Here is an 18,609-nt window from a genome sequence, read left to right as displayed (position 1 = left end):
TCCACCACATGAGAGTATGTCTCCTCATAATCTATTACTGGTCTTTGTGAGAATCCTTGTGCAACATCAGCTTTATATCTCAAGATTTCTATTCCTCACAAGACCTATTTATATCAACTGGTTTTAACATCATATGGCGTCTTAATCATATGGCCAAATACGCCTTTCTTCTTTAAACTATTTAACCCCACGTTTCCATTCAATCTAATCTGTTCTACGAGTGCGCACTCTTATATTGACGTGGGTTCATGATCCTCGTTTATATTCATAAATTCAAGTGCTACCTTGTATGCAAATAAATCATCTTATGTCGACATTCCTTATTGGTTCCATTATGTTCCAGACATGATATAATCGATTGAGATTCATTATTATCAGGACCTATAATACTTTGCAGCTTGCCATCCCAAGCTACATTGTTTGGTACTTGTACCTTAGAGCCGGCCGGCATTATCTCCATGTCTGGGATGGTTTCCTTAGTAACCTCGGATTTGGATTTTGATTATCATTCTCTGCACCTTTCTTTTGTTTCCGAGGATTCTTATCTTTTGGAACCTAATTGTCTACCATGTTTCATACGTTGTCTAGACTCTGTAGCAACTTGACTGTGTCTCTTCTTAGACATCAAATTCGTTGGTGCTTTACAAGCTGGTTTATATATGACTTAGTCATTCTTTTTCGGGTCAGCAAATGTGTCTGGCATTTGATTAGCTAGCTTTGTAAATGTATAATCTTTGGACGTCTATTTCACATTCTTTAGTCCGAGGATCTTGCCAAGACATTGATGGTTGATTCCATTCTATTTCTTTTACCATTCTTTTACCAGCTTTATTATTTTTCTCATCATGCTCTTAAAATAATCTGTGTACCTGGCCTCAAATATAATCATCCATAGTTGGTTCAAGGTACTTTATTATTGTGGGAGAATCATATCCAACATATATCCCCATCCTCCTTTTGAGGTCTCATCTTAGTTCTCTGTGGTGGAGCAATTAGTACATAGACAGCACATCCAAATGTCTTATGATGGGGTATGTCTGGCTCTTGACCCGTTAATAATTGTGATAGGGGATATCTATGCTCACTAAATGGCCTGATGCGTATTAACTTAGGTGCATGTAAATTTCGTGTGGCCCAAGCTGTGAATGGGAGTTTTGACCTCATAAGTTATGGTCTATCAATCAGCTATTTGCGTTTTAAAAGATTTAGGCCAAGCCGTTCTTGGTATAGACATGTATCACAGAATTGTACACACTTACCCCCATGGACATACCATAATCATTTAAACGCTTGGGACATGTATTCACCAGTATTATCTAGACATATAGTCTTTATTATGAAAAAGGGGCTCGTAGTCGTTTTACTGGTGATGGCCTAATGAGTTTCTCTTGTGTACATGCTACACACGTGAGATTCTTTGGGATAACTCTTCTTATCTTTTAATGTGTGCCTTTTGAATATCAATTTTTGCATCATGTTTGGACCAGGATGGCCAATCCGGTCGTGCCATAAAGTGTATATTTTCGCAGGCTTTTAGCCTCTATCATGCTGATCTATGCATAGTCTAGGTCAGTAGAAAATGCATGTATAGTCTTTAAGACTTATTATGGCCTTGGACGATTTTATACATATATCTGAAGAAACTCTTTGTTTCTTTCGCCCATTGTTTCAATATGGAAACCATACATTCTTATATCTTTAAAACTCAATAGGCTGCTCTTGCTCTTAGAGCTGGGTGAATATGAGGCATCACTGATTTACAGATGCACACCCTTAGGCAATAATATATTAGCCTAGTCATAGTCTTCTTTCAGACTAGCGATACCTGCTTTTGTACTTATATTGGCGTTTTTCAGTGTACTCATATAGAAAAATCATTAATTCATTTAATCTAAGCAGACAATGTAATATAAATAAATTCAATGAGATAAAAATCAGAGAAAACATACAAGCAAACCAGTCACACAAGTTTTATGTCGAAATCATATTATCAACTTGATTCTTTTAGGCAATAATAAGTCTCATATTCCATAAGATCATCTTGATCATGTTCGAAATTATTTTCACCATCTTTATAGACCAAGTGGGTTTCAGGATTCTTCCCTTTCAGACTCTCTTTGGGAGTCCTTCATATCTTAGCCCAATGGTTCCCCATTCCACATCTATGGCACACTGATTTGGTCGCGCTGTGTGGTTTAAGGGATATACCACGACCACTGCCTTGACCTTGGCTCAAATTGGGTTGATACCCACGGCCTCTGCCATAGTGATTCCCACGGCCAAATGTGTTATAGTGGCCATGGCCACGTCCTTTCCACCCTCCACGGCCATGACCGTGTGGTCTATCATTCTGGACGTAGTTACCTTTTTTTTATGCGGCCTTATTGGTATCAGGTAATGAAGTTAATCCAGGAGGTCTCAATTCACTGTTTCTCATCAGTAATCCATTATTTTGCCCAGCTAGCAATAGACTCATCCACAGACTTATAGTCCTGGATTCTGGGATTCCTCCAATCAAATAGGGTCTTTGGTAATAACACCGTTCTTTGGTGATTATATCTCGATTTTTTTAACTCTGTCCAAAGGTTTAGAGGATTCTCTATAGTCAGATATTGATCTTTGAGACTCTTAATAAGATGATGGCTAATAATTAATATTGCCTTGTATCAATATTTCTCATTTGGGATTATCGCCTTTTGTGATTCATTCACCAAGTCCTTTGACTTTAGGATAAACTCAGTATCCAATGCCCATTTCAAATAATTATCTCCTGAGAGATTTAGGGCAGCAAAATCCAAGTTGATTTTCGACATCTCAAACCATATATCAATCAATTTTAGATCTCATAAAATATTTAACATACGGCCATAAACAAGACATGCTATCAAGTCAATACATTTCTAATAAGCAAACAAGCCACACGGCCAAAGGTGATATAATGCAATAAGGCTACACGGCCAAAGTGATAAATGATGCATAATAAGTCACACAGATTTATCAAGCAAGGGTATCATGCGGCCATATGGTTATTATGCAAACCTAGCATACTGATTCTATATGTACAGGAGTGGAATTATGGAACCTCAATTTAAAACAATCAGATCATGCAAAGGTGATAATAATCAGATCATGCGCATAACATAAACATGTTGGTCAGGATGATATATGATGCAAACTGGCCACACGACCAAGTAGATATGATGCACTCATTCTTAGCAGTCATATTCTATATGTGCAAGGGTAATATTAAAACATTCAATCAAAATTTAGCAATTAATCAATCAGTTTCAGGTATGAGATTTAGCTAGACTAACAATCAGACTCAATTAGGTTTATCAAGACTAGCAATTGGATCAATAATCAAAAATAATCAAACGGATTCAAGCATTACACAATTTAGGGTTTTGATCCAAAAATAGGGTTTCAATCATGAAAAACCAAAACAATCAGTTTCAAGGCTGATTCTATCAATTTTATTAATCAGTTTCAAGGTTGATATTTATCAGTTTCAAGGCTGATATTTATCAGTTTCAAGGCTGATATTAGCAAGATGAAATCAAGCAATCTGATTTTAGGAATACGCAAATTAGGGTTTATGGTTTCAATTCGAAATTAGGGTTTTATCAATCAATCAGCTTCTAGCAAATAATCTTAAACCTCAGAACAGTTGATTATATCATGAAACTATCAACCTATCATAATATGAAACCTCAAAACATTCAATTCGGATTATGCAATACACGGATTCTATTTTAGGGTTTATCAATTCGAATTAGGGTTTATATTATAACAAATTCTAACATACAATATTAAACCTCAAATCATTCAATCAGGTTATAAAAAACTATCAATCCTAACTCTCACGGATTTAAACCTCAAAGAAACATTCAATCAATCAAATAAAACAATCCATGCACACATAATTTAAGGTTTACAGAGTTTAGGGTTTCACTTTGAACATTAGTTCATTCGATTCTGGGTTCTTAGAATTTAGGTATACCTTAAACCTTTGATGGGTTGAATGGACCACCAAGAGAATGAGCTTACGTGGACTGGTACAAACTGGAAACTTACGCGGACTGGTCCAAACTGTTTCCTTGCAGTCCGCGAGCTGAGATCAGGTACAAGTTGAGATCGAAAGTGATTAGGGTTTATCGATAGAGAGAGAGAGAGAGATCGATGGAGATTCAGATGGAGATCGAGAACTTAGCTTAGGTTGAGCTGATCGGGATCGTTGGTACGCGAGCTGGTACTTGCAGTCAAAGAACTCGTAGATCTGGAACAGTTTGATCACAGACTGGAACATGCTGATAGTATAATCTGGAATAGTTGAGGTGTACTGAAACTTGCAGAAATCAGTCCACAGATCGATCTTGTTGAGATCAATGGTCGAATACAAATCATGGTCATGATCAAAGAGAGGTGATCGATAGAGATTAGAGTTTTAGCAATGGAGAGAGATTTAGGGTTTATGGTCGATACTTTAGCTTAGGGTTTTAGAGATCAATCGTGCTGATAACGTGTTGTGAAAGTAATGGAAAAATCTATCTTTATTCATAACATAGAGGTTCCTTATATAGGAGATTACACCATTATAGATAAATGGAAAGAATACAAATCATAATCCAACTAGGAAAAGGAAAACATAAAGACATAAGGAAAAGGAAAAGCTGGCCGACTCTTTCTTTCTTGGGCCGCCGATGGTATAATCTATAGGTTATGAGCCATCCACAATCTGGTTCATAACAATTAAAGGGAAGACGCGTCTCTTAATGAAGCCACACAAGGGACGTCTCTTATGAGACAGCTGTACAAACATGAGTGCTTCATCTTCCTTTCCGCTATCTCTACGTAGGTATTCGATTTTCCTCCATTTTTTTTATGAGTCCAGTCGATTTTAGGTATTAAGGATTATTGGTCCTAGGAATATGGGGTTGACAAGGAATCAGAAGGATCTGGTAAAGAGCTTGGCCGTCGTGGAATGGTAATTTAAAAACATCGATCTCTGCTTTTTCGAATTGGATTCTATCTTCTTTGGAATCTGGATTTTATGTTCTTTATTTTATTTTATTGAAGATTGGGACTGAACGAATTGGACTTGATGCTGGTGACAGTCTTGGTGCTCTTGGTTTGAACCTCGAATCCACTGGCCGTGGTGTATTTGATGCTCTGTTTTCGAGTTTCTCCATGATTCTTGTGACATAGGTTCGTCTGCGTTATTTGGTTTAAAGTCATTCTTAGTTAGTAAACAAAATTTATAGTGTAATCTTTGTATAGATTGGCGATGAAACTTTTATAATAGCGGCACTGATGGCTATGCGACACCCCAAAGCTACTGTTTTGTCTGGTGCACTTTCAGCTTTGTTTGTTATGACTGTAAGTGCTTAGATTACTCTGATTGTTTTTTTTTAATCCAAATCCAGTTTCTCATGTTTCTTATGAAGTAAAAGTTTGATCTTTTTGTTGGAACAGTATTGAGCGACCCGTTTACAAGGCAGGAGTACGACAAGAAAATGAAGCTTCATATCTATGAGCACAATATGGTAGATTATATTTGTTATTTCTTTTATTTGAGAGAGCTTTGAGTTTTGATAAAATCTCCATCTTTTGTTGTTGTTGCAGGAGCTTTTTGATCGGTACAAAGAGCTCATATTTACTTGCAGTGGCCTTGGGATGAAGAAATTTCTTTGGTGAATTGCAGAGCTTTTAATTTAGGTGATATATATAGCCTTTGTAGGTTGAGTTAGAGACATCAGCCTTTGTAGCAGGGTTTGAGTATTGATCATAGTCTGAGAGCAAGAGAAACCATCAATTAAGCATTAATCATGTTTTTAGGTTCTCTGCTTCCACAAGTTTTTCTTTTCTTTGTTTTTTTTGTTCTTTGTTCTTTGGAAAGATTAGAAACTTGTGTTGAAATGTCAATCGTCTTCTTCCATCGAGTTCCTTAGTTTTATTGTGTCTTGTATTATTTTTCTCACATGTCTTGTATTCTCTTGTCACGGACGTTGATGAAAGTGTTTTCTGGTATATGATTAATTGTTTCTTCCAAGAAGTATGATATAAGTATGTTCTAATTTTACAGAAAGACCAGTGATGTATATGGCGGAGATGTGTTGAGCGAGACTAAACCATTACAAATACATGCTTCAGCCAAGAAAGATCACAGGTCGTGGGGATTGGGTGATTAAAAGGTCGTCAAGTTCTAACCTAGTGCAACATCAACGTCCATTACAAAAGGTTGTATTATCAGAAACTTGTATAAATGATATGAATAATGAAAGTGTATTCACAAGATCAAATGTTCCTTCTCAAATTCATTCTTCCTTCTCAAGTTCATTCTTCCTTCTCAAGTTCTTTCAATTTTTTGCAAAAACTCTTACTTAGAAAACTTGCCATGGAAGACAAAAATTTAAGTGTCTATTAACTAAAGTTTTTAACACAAATTTATTATTAAACAAATGATTAAAAGATCTCAATTGGTTCTAGGGATAAAAGATGCTCTTAAGATTTATAAGATTTATTATTCTAGTGAATTTTATGTTAGAAAACTTACTAAAAAGTCTTCCGAACTGAAAATATTTAACTAATTGAACTTATTTTTTCATCGGAAGATAAGCATACAAAATTAATTTTGAAGTTTTTTTGTGCTTTAGAGCTATTTTAATATTTGGATATATAAATTTTTCAGATCTGAATAGGATTTTAGACTTCATTAGCAAATTTTTCTGAAAAAATCTTCTTGTCTTCTGAAAAAATCTTCTTGAGAAGTCTTGTGAGACCGATATTAAATTTAGGATTTAAAAGACTTCTTCTTCTAATGAATTTTATGTTACAAAAGACTTCCGAACTGAAAATATTTTAACTAATTGAACTTATTTTTTCATCGGAAGATATGCTTCGAATTATTTTGCTTGAAAATCAGTCTTTGCCTCTTCTGTTTTAGCCGTTAGGCATTTGGGCAAAGCTTTTCTGTTGGAAAGGATGATGAAGGATTAAGTTCGAACGTTTCAGAAGGGACACGGTAGAGTTACATGAGCGGTCCGATAAAGTTTCCTCTTATGAATCGATTCAGTAATCTGTGGAGTTATCATTCGAAGATGCAGAGAGTTTCAATTGAAGCATCGGCGAAGAGCGAAAGAGGATTCCCGCGAAGCAGAATAGATCCGATGATGGCGACGGTGAAATCGAAGAGGTGCCGGCGTCGTGTCAGAATTTTCATCCTTGTTAAGTAACATCAGCGTACGCGTGTCATCATCTGAGGAAGAGGTGGATGCGTGGCAAAAACAACCCTCAATGTATTGGGTCGATTGTTGAGCTTAAATTTAGTGTATTAGGGTGGATTGGGTTTATTTATGCTTCTCCTTTGTAATGCCCATTGGGTTTTCCAGTTAATGGAAAAGTTGACAAAAAAAATGTTTATCGTCTTTATTTCGTTTAGTGAAACCAGCCAATTCAATTTCTTTTTGGTCTAAATCTATTATCTCGCATATCTTTAACGTGACTTTTGTTTCTTGTGAATTTGATACACACTACCGCACATTTCACCGTGCATTTATAGTTTATTTATGGACAAGACTTTGGGTTAATCCCCTGCGGTGAATCCTCTAATTCACCTCAACCTTCTAAACCAATTAAAATGTCACGTAGGATTAAGTAAAACAAAATTAGAAAAAAAAACAGTTGAAAAATAAAAGACGTCGGCTTCTTCTTCTTCATCCCCACATAAAAGATATGAAGCTTCATTTGTCAAGCTTTGAGTCTCTTATTATGTGCTTTTAAATACAATTCTATACCCTAAATCCAAATCTTATACCTTAAACCCAAACTGCAAACCCTAAACTCAAACCCAAACCCAAACTGTAAACCCTAAACTCAAACTCAATACTCTAAACCCAAACCTAATACATCTAAATAAAGTTTAGAGTTTACGATTTGGGTTTAGGATTTAGGGTTTAGAAATTGATGCAGATTATTGTTTATCTATCTCATAAGAGAACATGATTTGATTGGATTTCGAGAAGATAAAGTTGAAATTAAATTTGAAAGCATAGAATTGGAGACTTAAACTTGACAAATAAAGCTTCATATCTTCTCTGTGAGGATGAAGAAGAAAGAGGCAGAGGCAATAGAGATCATGTTTTCTTCTTTGACAACAACGTCTTTTATATTTTTTTCACATATTTTCCTTGTTTTTTTTTTAATTTTATTTTCTTTTTAACTAATCCTACATGACACTTTAATTGGTGTAGAGAGTTGATGTGAATTTAAGAGTTCACCACACTGTGGTGAACCCAAGTTTTGTTCTTTATTTATGTGGTTGAAATCTGAATTATCAGTGTTCGAAACCAGCTGCTGATGATACCATATTTAAAGCATAAAGCATAAAGCATTCACTACTTGGTAGAATTGACAATTTTAACTATTAAGATCCTAGACTAATAAGTTAGAGTTGTTAAACAACCAGTCCTAAGACCATGATTAACCCCAGTCTTTTAACTGGGGTTCTTAATTTTGGTTAAAAGACGGTTCTTAGCTTTTCTTAATTTTTAACTAAGAAAAGCTAAGAACCGTCTCTTAAATAAGAGATATAAGAACCTATCTCTTAGCCGAAAAGTGTAAAAAAAATAAAATAAAATAAAATAAAGTCAAATCATGAATTAAGAATCTCGGCTAAGAGACTGTGGTTAATCATGCCCTAAGCTATTATTAGATTTCTCAAGCAGAGCCACATCTAGAGCGATGAGAATCCAGCGGCTTGCCGTCGTGAAGACTAATGGCCCGGCTAACGCCTCTCCACCTTACTTTTTCCTCCAAACCATGGCTGAAAGCTCGGTAGAGAATGAACAAAAATGGAAAAAAACCCTCTCACGACGTTGGCGTGACTCGCCGAAAGGTGAAGGCAGTTAAAGTTGCTTTAGACTGCTAGGGCGAACTTCTTTGAAAGCATACGTTATTTTTGAAGCATATAAGTTGTTACGTACGACATACTACTTCACGTGACTGATAAAACAAAATTAACATATTCACCATGCTAAATTTTAAAACTAGCCATCTAAAAGCACGGCCAATTCTTTGCCCGATATTCGACCCAGGTTGTTGCTAGAACCATCATTTCCAAAGTTTTACTCCGACCAAATTTTTTTCTTTTCCTTAACTTCCAAGCTTGATATTTATTAATTTTTTGATCTTCCATTGATATTCAATTCTTCATTATTTTCATAAAGCTACGTACTAGTGAAATTAACAAGTGGTTGCGTTGTTAATTAATAGAGGCCAATTTCATCATTCCAAAAAGTTAAAGTTGGATAAAGCTAAAAATCATTTTATGTAACAAAGGAAATTTTATTTTAATAATTAAGCAAAACTAAAATTTGAAACACCCTTTATTTTTTTATATAAGCTTAGAAGTTAAGACGCCTGTTGAATTTATAGGACGCACATTCCATTTTCTGATTATACTCTTATTATTAATAATTAACAAGTTAGAATTATAGTTCCTAATTTGAGTAAACAAACATATAGCCTATATGAACAAAGAAACATTAGATTAAGCTAAAATTTCAGTTTTCTAACTCCTAACTAAATTCTTTATCGAACTAGTAGCTCTTTCCACGCAATAAATAAATAAATTATATTATATATAAGCTGCTAAACATTTCAAAGAAAAAAAAGATGTGTTCACGTGTTTACAAATTGATAGCTAACATTTCAATAAATAAATTATATTATATATAAGCTGCATAACATTTCTTATCTTATGATATATCATATATCTATGATAGTATATAAATATATCTACCTGGTCTCTCTGCTTCACTACAGGAACAAGTTATCAAAGAAGATATAGAACATACATTTATTGAGAAGAGGGAGAGAGAGAGAGAGGCAGCTAGAGAAGGGGGCTTGATTAAGTAATTAACAAATAGTTAATTAACTTACTGATCATGGGTTATATCGATGGAAAATGGGCACCGCTGATCATGATGACTGTGATTCACATGATTAATGGGATGGTTAACGCTTTGATTAAGAAAGTTCTTGATGGAGGCATTAATCATATGGTTATTGCTACCTATCGTTTGGGTATTTCCACCTTTTTCCTTCTTCCGATCGCTTATTTTTGGGAACGGTAAGTCTAATTTTTGTTTTTAATTATGTTCCTTTTTTTTTTGTTAACAATTATGTTTCTTATTTTTTTCATTATTTACATTGCGTTACCTGTTAGAAAACTCAGCAAAGTTTTTAAAATTCATCTTTATTTTTAAAGTTAATTTCAATGCTCCATCAGGAAAACAAGGCCGAAACTTACCATAAGCATTTCGTGCCAGCTTTTCATCAGTGCTCTTTTTGGGTAAGTTTCAGTTTTAATCCATGAACTCATTGTTTCGTCTATTTTGTCTACAAGAACTTCATCTTTTATTATAATATATTTTTGTCAGGGCGAGCTTGGTACTATATTTCTACTTACTCGGACTCACCTATACTTCTGCCACATTGGGATCTGCCTTCACGGCGATAATGCCTGCCCTTACTTTCATTATGGCTTTGATATTTAGGTACATTTATTTACTAGTCAACATATCTTTAACAATTTAAAATAAGTATTCCTTTGTCATTGTTTGAAGTGTATACTATAAAAACAAATTACAGGTTCGAAAAGCTAAATATGAAAACAAAAGTGGGATATTGCATCGTTCTTGGAACTATGATAAGCTTAGGAGGAGCTTTAGTTCTTACGATGTACCAAGGCATTCCATTAACAAACTCTCAAGAACAAGCATCGACTTTAAACCATCTCACAAAACATGCGCATTGGACCAAAGGTTGTATATTTTTATTCATATCAGTTATGTTTTTCAGTTCTTGGATGCTTATACAAGCCAAAGTCAACGTGAATTACCCTTGTCCATACTCGAGCACCGTTATTTTATCTGCTTTCGGTACGCTTCAATGCGCCCTTCTTAGCTTGATCAAGACTAGAAATGTGGAAGAATGGATCCTCAAAGACAGACTCACCATCATCACCATAATTATAGCGGTACATTCATGTATATACAAATTGTCATCGATATGTGTGAATATATAATTTGGTGATTCAACCTAGTTTCGGGTTGAAAATTTTCACTATTTTAATTACGGTTGGCCACATCTTTAATAACAAGAATATACGGTGCTTCATATGCTCGAGGTTTAGTCTGGATTTCAGTTTTGGATTCAAAATTATTTTAACATTAATAAACTGGGTGTACGTATATTTTATAGGGAGTGGTTGCACAAGGAATGTGTACGGTGGGAATATCATGGTGTATTAAACAACGAGGACCTGTCTTTACCTCAGCATTTACTCCTGTCATGCTTATGTCTGCAACCTTGTTCGATTTCTTGATATTTCATCGTATGATTTATTTGGGAAGGTAAGGATGTATTCCCTAAAAGAAAACAATGCGTATTTGATATATAGAACTTTCATACTGAAAAGAATATACTTAGTTTATCAAATACGAAACATTGATCATTGCATTAACTTTCAACTGATATTAATATGGAACTCTTCTAGAAGAGATACTGAATTTTTGTACTGTTTTTTTTTGTGATGCAGCATAATCGGATCTGTGGTGGTGGTGATCGGTTTATACGTATTTTTATGGAGCAAGAGCAAACAAATAGATGATTGTGAGATCAATAAGTTACCCACAAACACCGTGGAAGAACGAAAGGAAGAGGAAGATCATACAAATGTTAACAAATTAGGCAATCTTTTGGTTATCCCCATGACTCCTTGATCAAATCCTTACGTTCAACTAGAAGGACCGACATGCCATCTTGAAAAATCACTAAAAATATGAAAAAGGTTTTGAAATGTTCCTTTGAATATTGATCAGAGGATTTTATCACATGTGGTGCAATGTTTAAACTCTTTGGAGTTTACTTTCCTAGGGGCTCATTTGGATATTGTAATATATTTATATATAATAAACGGTATCAAACGTGATGACTTTAATATACTGAATGATTTATTCTATATCCCATTACATAATTAAAAAGCATCGTAAACCAAATGAGTAGACTGTTTTATCGAGTCATTTAGTTGTAATGATACTACAAAATATCTCATCTGTTTTGTTCGAATCGATCAGGTCTCCACGGCCATCGATGAATGGTCTTACATTCCTTCGAAGATTTCACTATGTGTCAAGTTTTAGCGGTGATGACTGACATAATTAAAAAAAGAAGAGATTTGAAATAGAATAAATAAAGTTTGCGAGAGATTCTCGTGAACTACCGACACCTTTTTCAATTTCGAAAAAATTAAACAACAAATGTTTTTTTTTCTTTTTTTTTTTAATAACGAAAAGTTATTTTATTTCTCAAACTTGAGTTGGTCTAGGTAACCAGAACGGTATAAAACAACCAATAAAACATAGATCTCTGTAGAAAGACCTCACATTCCTAGTTAAAGAGTCCGAAATATGATTTTTCGCTCGTGGAATATGAATGATTTTGAAGTCCGGAAAGCATATTTTCAGAGTCTCTATCCTCTCCAATTCTGTTGCAAAGATTGGCCAAGCATGAGCCTCCTTAATCAAGGCGATTAAGTCTTTGCAATCCGTCCCAAACCTCTGACATGTTGAATGCTGGAGCATACTCTCCATCGCCCATTGTAGTGCTTCCACTTCTGAATGTAAGGCAGACTCACGTCGTGGGTAATTTCGTGTCCCTATAAGTTAAACCTTCTCCAAGCTGTCCATCCAAACCCATCCACACCCACTGAATTGTGATGTAGATGTCTAAGACCCATCTATCATGCATATATTACCCAAGCTTAAGACTTGGGGTTCCTCAATAATGGGATCTTGTGGAATAGGTGACACCATCTCATTTGCGTTGAACCAGGCTTGACACTCACTCTCTGCATAACGAACTAGTTCCAGTGGATCCCTGCCTATCCCCTTAAAGAGCTTGTCATTTCGGACCTTCCAAATATACCAGATTATCCAGGGACAAGAATCTCTGTCTAATTCTGGCTCGACAATGATGTTCTTTCTCCATAATAGATAATCCATATTAGCATAAACACTCGGCACCGGAAATATATTTGGACTTGTTGGTATTGCTGATAGGGACCAAGCTTGTAGAGCTGGCCGACATTCGAAGATGACATAAGTAACAGACTCTTCTGGTTCTCCACATCGCGAGCAATAGTTATCGCATCTCATATTACGCCGTATCAAATTTCTCATTACTGCCAATGAACTGTTATCAGTTGCCATAGAAGATGACATATTTTCTGAGGCGCTTTTATCGTCCAAGCTTGAAGCTTGGTTATACTGGGCTCCAGTACCTCCTTCTCTTTTTCAGCCTTCAATAAGTTCCGAGCTACCCTATATCCAGATTTAACCATGTACTGGCTATTTTTAGTGTAGTTCCAATATAATGTGTCACGACGATGAGCTGAGCTTATGGCCAAACTTCTTACGAAAGGTATATCAGCAGAGGCAACATAATCCTCCAGTAGTCGAACATCCCATTCCTTCGATTCCTGATCAATAAGGTCGCTGACTCTCATGTTCAGATGCAAAACTGGGGCTGAAGGACGAGCAGGTCCAGCTGGTGTTGTAGGGATCCAAGGATCCTCCCACACCTTGATCTCATATCCAAAATGTATCTTCTGCCTGATTCCCAATAGCAGTAATTTTCGACAAACTGAAATACTGGTCCACACATAGGATGGGCTGCTTACAGAGATTATTCGTAAAGGCGAACTCATACTGTAGTACATTCCCTTCAAAACACGAGCCACTAACGAATCAGGGTATTGAATTATCCTCCATAGTTGTTTTGCTAGTAAAGCCAGGTTGAACTCATGGATCATACGAAAACCAATCCCGACCTCCTCCCTTGGTAAACAGATCTTTTCCCATTTGGCCCAATGAATTCCTCTCTTTGAGGGATTTGAACTGCACCAGAATTGTGCAATGGCACTTGCGAAATTTTCACATATCTCCAACAGTAGCAGGAATGTAGACATAACATATGTCAGAAGAGCTAACAAGATGGATTTAATCAAAACCTCCTTTTCTCCTTTTGAGAGCCATCTACCCTTCCATCCGTTCACTCTATTCATTAATTTATCCTTGAGGAATGCAAAGAGTTTACATTTAGATCCGCTAATATCCTCTGGAATTCCTAAGTACGTCCTCGTTCCTCCTTTGTTTTGTATTCCAGACGTATTTTTGATCTGTTGTCTAACGTTTGCTCCAATCCTCTTACCAAAGAGTAGAGAGGATTTGTCGAAATTGATACATTGACCTGAGGCTTGTCCATATTTCCTGACTACTTTCATCACTTCTTCACATTCACGGGGCTCCGCCTTACAGAAAAAAACTATCATCAGCAAAGAGAAGGTGAGATACTAAGGGACACGCGCGTGTAACACACATACCCATTATCTTCCCTTGGTTCTCTGCATGATTAAGAAAGCTAACGAGCGCTTCCGTGCATAGAATAAAAATGAGAGGAGAAAAAAGATCTCTTTGTCATAGACCTCTCTTGGGAACAACATTTTCCTTTGGTTGACCATTCATAAGAACCTTGTACATAACCGAAGTGATGCAACACATAATCCATTCAATCCAAGTTTCTGAGAATCCCATCTTCCGCATAACATCTTCGATGAACGACCATTCCATCCTATCATACGCCTTACTCATATTTGTTTTAATGGCCATCCTTTTATTACGTCCACTTGGTTTTGTTCTCAGAGCATAAAACATTTCATGGGCAATCATAATATTGTCTGAGATCTTCTGAGATTCTGTCTGGAAGAACTTTCTTCAGTCTCTGGCATAAGACCCTAGAGATTATCTTGTAGCTAACACTACACAAGCTAATGGGGCGGAACTGAGACATCTCATTCGGTCTGGGTATCTTCGGGATATGGCAGATATTTGTATCATTTAGTTCACTTGCCATCGATCCTTCAAAAAGGAATAGATTAACCATATGAGTTAAATCTTCCTTTACAATATCGCAAAATTTTTGATAAAATCGAGCTGTCATCCCATCTGGTCCTGGAGCCTTCTCTTGATGCATAGCAAATAGTGCTAATTTGACTTTCCATTCAGTAACCGGAGCTGTAAGATTCTCATTATTTGACTCAGTAATCGTAGTGGATACCCCAGAAAATGCTTCCTCAATGTCTTCTGGATTAGAGGATTCAAATATTTGCATAAAATAACTAGTACCAATTGCTACCAGTCCTTCCTCATCCTCAACAATATTCCCATTTGCATCTAAAAGCTGAGTGATTTTATTCCTCGCTCTCCTTTGCTTTGTCAGAACATGGAAAAAATGTGTTTCTTTCGCCTTCTCTTAACCAAAAAATCCGACTTTTTTTGTTTTCAGAACATCTTCTCTGCCTTAAGAGCCTCAGATAGTTCCTTTAAAGCAGCTGATATTTCTCCGGCTGTAGCATCATCATTCGAGTACAGACCTTCCACCTTCTCTTTAAGTTCTGATATCACTCAAATTACCCTAAGGAGTGATTTATACTCTCTCAAATAAGAGGTCGAGTTGTAGTACTTAGGGATCGAATTCACAGGGAGCTAGGGAACCAAATAAATCTAATCAGATTGATTAAGCTAGGTTGATTTAATGATTTAATGTAAAGTTGCAAGTTTGTGAGCAAGTCAATTGCTCGATTGATTTGATTGGGGTTTTGGTGGAAGGATGGTTTGTTAGACTTAAGGTTTCTATTCAGGAAATCAGGATTATAATCCTACAGATGCCTAACAAGTTGTATGCATGATATTATAGAACTCAACACTTAATAACAAACCATTAGGCTTTCGCTTTCTAGGTTTGTCTATTGACCCGTATCGATCGATGATTCTATAGGAATATCGACTGATACACTTGATGAACCGTCGACCGATTATTCTATTGGAATATCGATCGACGCGTTTGGTCAAGCTTTAATGTGCTGTTAAATGTGCTCACTAAGCTTCTTAGATCAGCTATCGCCTTACTCTAGCAATCTTAGCTCAGTTAGGATGAATTCAGGGTGAGATGCAAGCTATCGCTTATGTCTACAACTCCTAGGACAAGTTCTAGGTAGCTAATCTAGAAACATGCATTAATGCCAAGGCTAAAGATGAATATCACAACTTATGAATCTATAGTTGGTACCCCAAAACATAACAGGTGGATTTATTCAGACATGAAGTTGTCACAAAAAATCATAGAAGAATAGATAAGAAATTGCAATTGATATTATAAAACCAATGGAGTTACAAGAGGACTCTCAAGGAGTTCCTCTCTTCTTTTCTAACCTAGAATTATGAATAAAAGAAACATTTTCGTCAACAATGGCTTAGAAAACAAATAAATAAAGTTTTAGGTCGTCCAAGGGTATTCTGGTAATTTGTGGTTGCTTCTGGGTATCAGCGGTCATAAAATATGCCCAGCCCATATTCTGGTATCACCGTCGATCGACACAAATGCTGTTTCATCGATCGACAGTCCTTCATCTCCTCGACAGCTTCGTTTCGCGAGGCAGACTGACCACTCTTCAGTAAAATGGGCATAACTTTTGTTACAGGATTTTTATTGACCTCAAACCGGCGGCATTGGAAATCTAACTCAAATCTCTATCATGTGTAAAAAGATGGGCTCAATCTAACGGTGGGAAGGTCTCTATACATAGCTAAACATCTGACGCGTCTGTGCAGCTTTGCACTCAAAAAGGCTCCAAAAGGCACCAAAATCATCAATTTCTTCCAAATCGTCCATGAACCTGTAAATACTATAAATTGACTCTATATAGTAGTAGTTAGTTATTAAAACACTTATAGACCATGGTTAAAAGTGGGTAAAATCCATGGCCTATCAAGTTCCTCCACTTGTTTTGTTGAGTTCACATTATGTTGTGTCCTCCACTGGCTTAAGTCTTTTCTACAACTCGAAATATGCTCCATAATATTTGCATCATGAGGAAGATCTAGTGATTTCCAGCCCTCAAAAATTACTTGCCTTAGTACTTCATTATCCGGCCAATGTTTATCAAATTTGAATTGTTTTTTTATTTTCTCGTTGGTTTAGTGAGATCATCTAGGATCGGACGATGATCTGATCCTCGTAACCTCATATACTTTACAGCCGAACGAGGGAACTTCTCATGCTATTAGTGGGATTATACGTATACTTTAAACGTTATTTTTAAATATTGAGTTAGAAATAGCATATATATATATGTCAAAATCACGTAATGGTTGAGTGTTAGGCAAACACTAAAAAAACTAAAAATAAGAATGGCATGCAAAGCATTTTTCACTAAATGCACATAATTTAGGATCCAACTTTTGGAATCGCAAACCAGTTGCGTTAAAAAGCTAACTCAATATTTATCTTGGGCAAAAAAGAGCTTAAATCATTTTTAGGAAGTCCTCTATCAATTTCTAAACTTCGCATATGCACATATTTGCATCCTTGTTTGCTTATTTACAACTAATTCGATTCTTTTTGTTTTTTATTAATCTATAACCTGAAAAGTCACGATAATATATTTTACAAAAACTCTAATACACATATTTTAACTCCATAAAAGAATCAAAATAAATATTATAAATTGGAAAAAAGTTTGTTACAAAGAAGATTTCCTAAAACAATCTTAGAAAATATGTTTTTATTAGAAAATGTTAATCTTTCAAAATTATTTAATTAGTCTCCACTAACTTTTTAGAAATATGTGCTCCAGAAAAATAAGATTACCATGCTAGTTATGGTAGTTTTTTGGGCTTAGTAGATTTATTTGCAGATTGGTAGACTTATTTTTTGAATGGTTGGCATTTCACTAATAATGGGAAATATTCGGTACAATCAGGGTATCAAGTAGAAAGGATCTATCCTGACAAGGAAAAACCACCAGATTGTTATGGTCCCAATGTGGATATACTCAAGGCATTTTGTTGGAAAGTGAAGTGTCCTCCAAAACTACGGCATTTTCTATGGCAGTTGGTGACAGGTTGTATAGCAGTGACAAAGAATCTAAAATCTAGAGGAATACAAGGAGATACAGTTTGTGCACGGTGTGGAGACGCAGAGGAATCAATAAATCATGTCTTCTTTGAGTGTCCTCCGGCACGGCAAGTGTGGGCACTATCTAAGATTCCATCAAATCCAAATTTTTTTCCAACTGGTTCTCTTTTTACTAATATGGATCATTTATTTTGGAGAGTTAACCCAAAAATGGAGGATCATCAGTTTGCATGGATACTATGGTATATTTGGAAGGGCCGGAATAATAAAGTTTTCAGTAATATTGATATTGAACCGAGAGAGACGCTAAACTTAGCAGAATTGGAGTCAAGACTTTGGGCTGAGGCACAAAATATCAATAATCCAAGGGTCGTACCTGAAGTACAGCTTAGATTGCCCTTAGTGACCACAGGAAGATGGTGTTTCACGGATGGGTCTTGGAAAGATAAAGATGTTTTTTCAGGACAAGGTTGGCTCAGTACCCTTCCAGGGTTTGAGGGTTTGTTAGGGGCAAGGAATGTAAGGGCAAGTTTATCACCTCTTCATGCGGAGATAGAGGCATTGACTTGGGCA

At 35.9% G+C, this 18,609-nt stretch overlaps 1 protein-coding gene and 1 long non-coding RNA gene across 6 annotated transcripts; both read left to right on the top strand.

Annotated features, from left to right (window-relative positions):
• The first annotated feature begins 4,750 nt into the window (after window positions 1-4,750).
• LOC106388777 lies at window positions 4,751-6,336 on the top strand. Of its 4 annotated transcripts, none has more exons than XR_001277916.3 (7): window positions 4,780-4,855; window positions 4,925-4,984; window positions 5,077-5,205; window positions 5,278-5,376; window positions 5,473-5,543; window positions 5,623-5,715; window positions 6,083-6,336. It is a non-coding gene; the product is annotated as an uncharacterized LOC106388777 (long non-coding RNA). The 4 variants fall into 4 exon arrangements; XR_001277917.3 differs by having other exon boundaries at window positions 4,786-4,851; XR_001277915.3 differs by having other exon boundaries at window positions 4,751-4,984; window positions 5,623-6,024.
• A 3,433-nt stretch (window positions 6,337-9,769) lies between these two features.
• LOC106388779 (WAT1-related protein At4g01450) lies at window positions 9,770-12,003 on the top strand. Of its 2 annotated transcripts, none has more exons than XM_013828924.3 (6): window positions 9,770-10,129; window positions 10,289-10,351; window positions 10,440-10,556; window positions 10,651-11,038; window positions 11,263-11,414; window positions 11,600-12,003. In XM_013828924.3, the coding sequence occupies exons 1-6, from the start codon at window positions 9,945-9,947 to the stop codon at window positions 11,781-11,783; spliced, it is 1,089 nt and encodes a 362-aa protein (XP_013684378.1). In that variant the 5' UTR covers window positions 9,770-9,944; the 3' UTR covers window positions 11,784-12,003. The 2 variants fall into 2 exon arrangements, 1 of the variants encoding a protein (XP_013684378.1); XR_002656951.2 differs by having other exon boundaries at window positions 9,789-10,129; window positions 10,651-11,048.
• The last annotated feature ends 6,606 nt before the right edge of the window (window positions 12,004-18,609 follow it).

The sequence above is a fragment of the Brassica napus genome, chromosome C3 (genome assembly GCF_020379485.1).
Source record: "Brassica napus cultivar Da-Ae chromosome C3, Da-Ae, whole genome shotgun sequence".
NCBI classification, from domain to species: domain Eukaryota; kingdom Viridiplantae; phylum Streptophyta; class Magnoliopsida; order Brassicales; family Brassicaceae; genus Brassica; species Brassica napus.
The sequence above is the reverse complement of the archived record's forward strand: the minus strand, read 5'-3'. Positions and strand labels throughout refer to the sequence as shown.

Bases quoted from the DNA above. Each gene is read 5' to 3' on its own strand.
- LOC106388779 (XM_013828924.3), top strand. From the start codon at position 9,945: ATGGGTTATATCGATGGAAAATGGGCACCGCTGATCATGATGACTGTG. The intron at 10,130-10,288 runs GTAAGTCTAATT...ATGCTCCATCAG, and splicing joins ATCGCTTATTTTTGGGAACG to GAAAACAAGGCCGAAACTTA. The intron at 10,352-10,439 runs GTAAGTTTCAGT...TATTTTTGTCAG, and splicing joins TTCATCAGTGCTCTTTTTGG to GGCGAGCTTGGTACTATATT.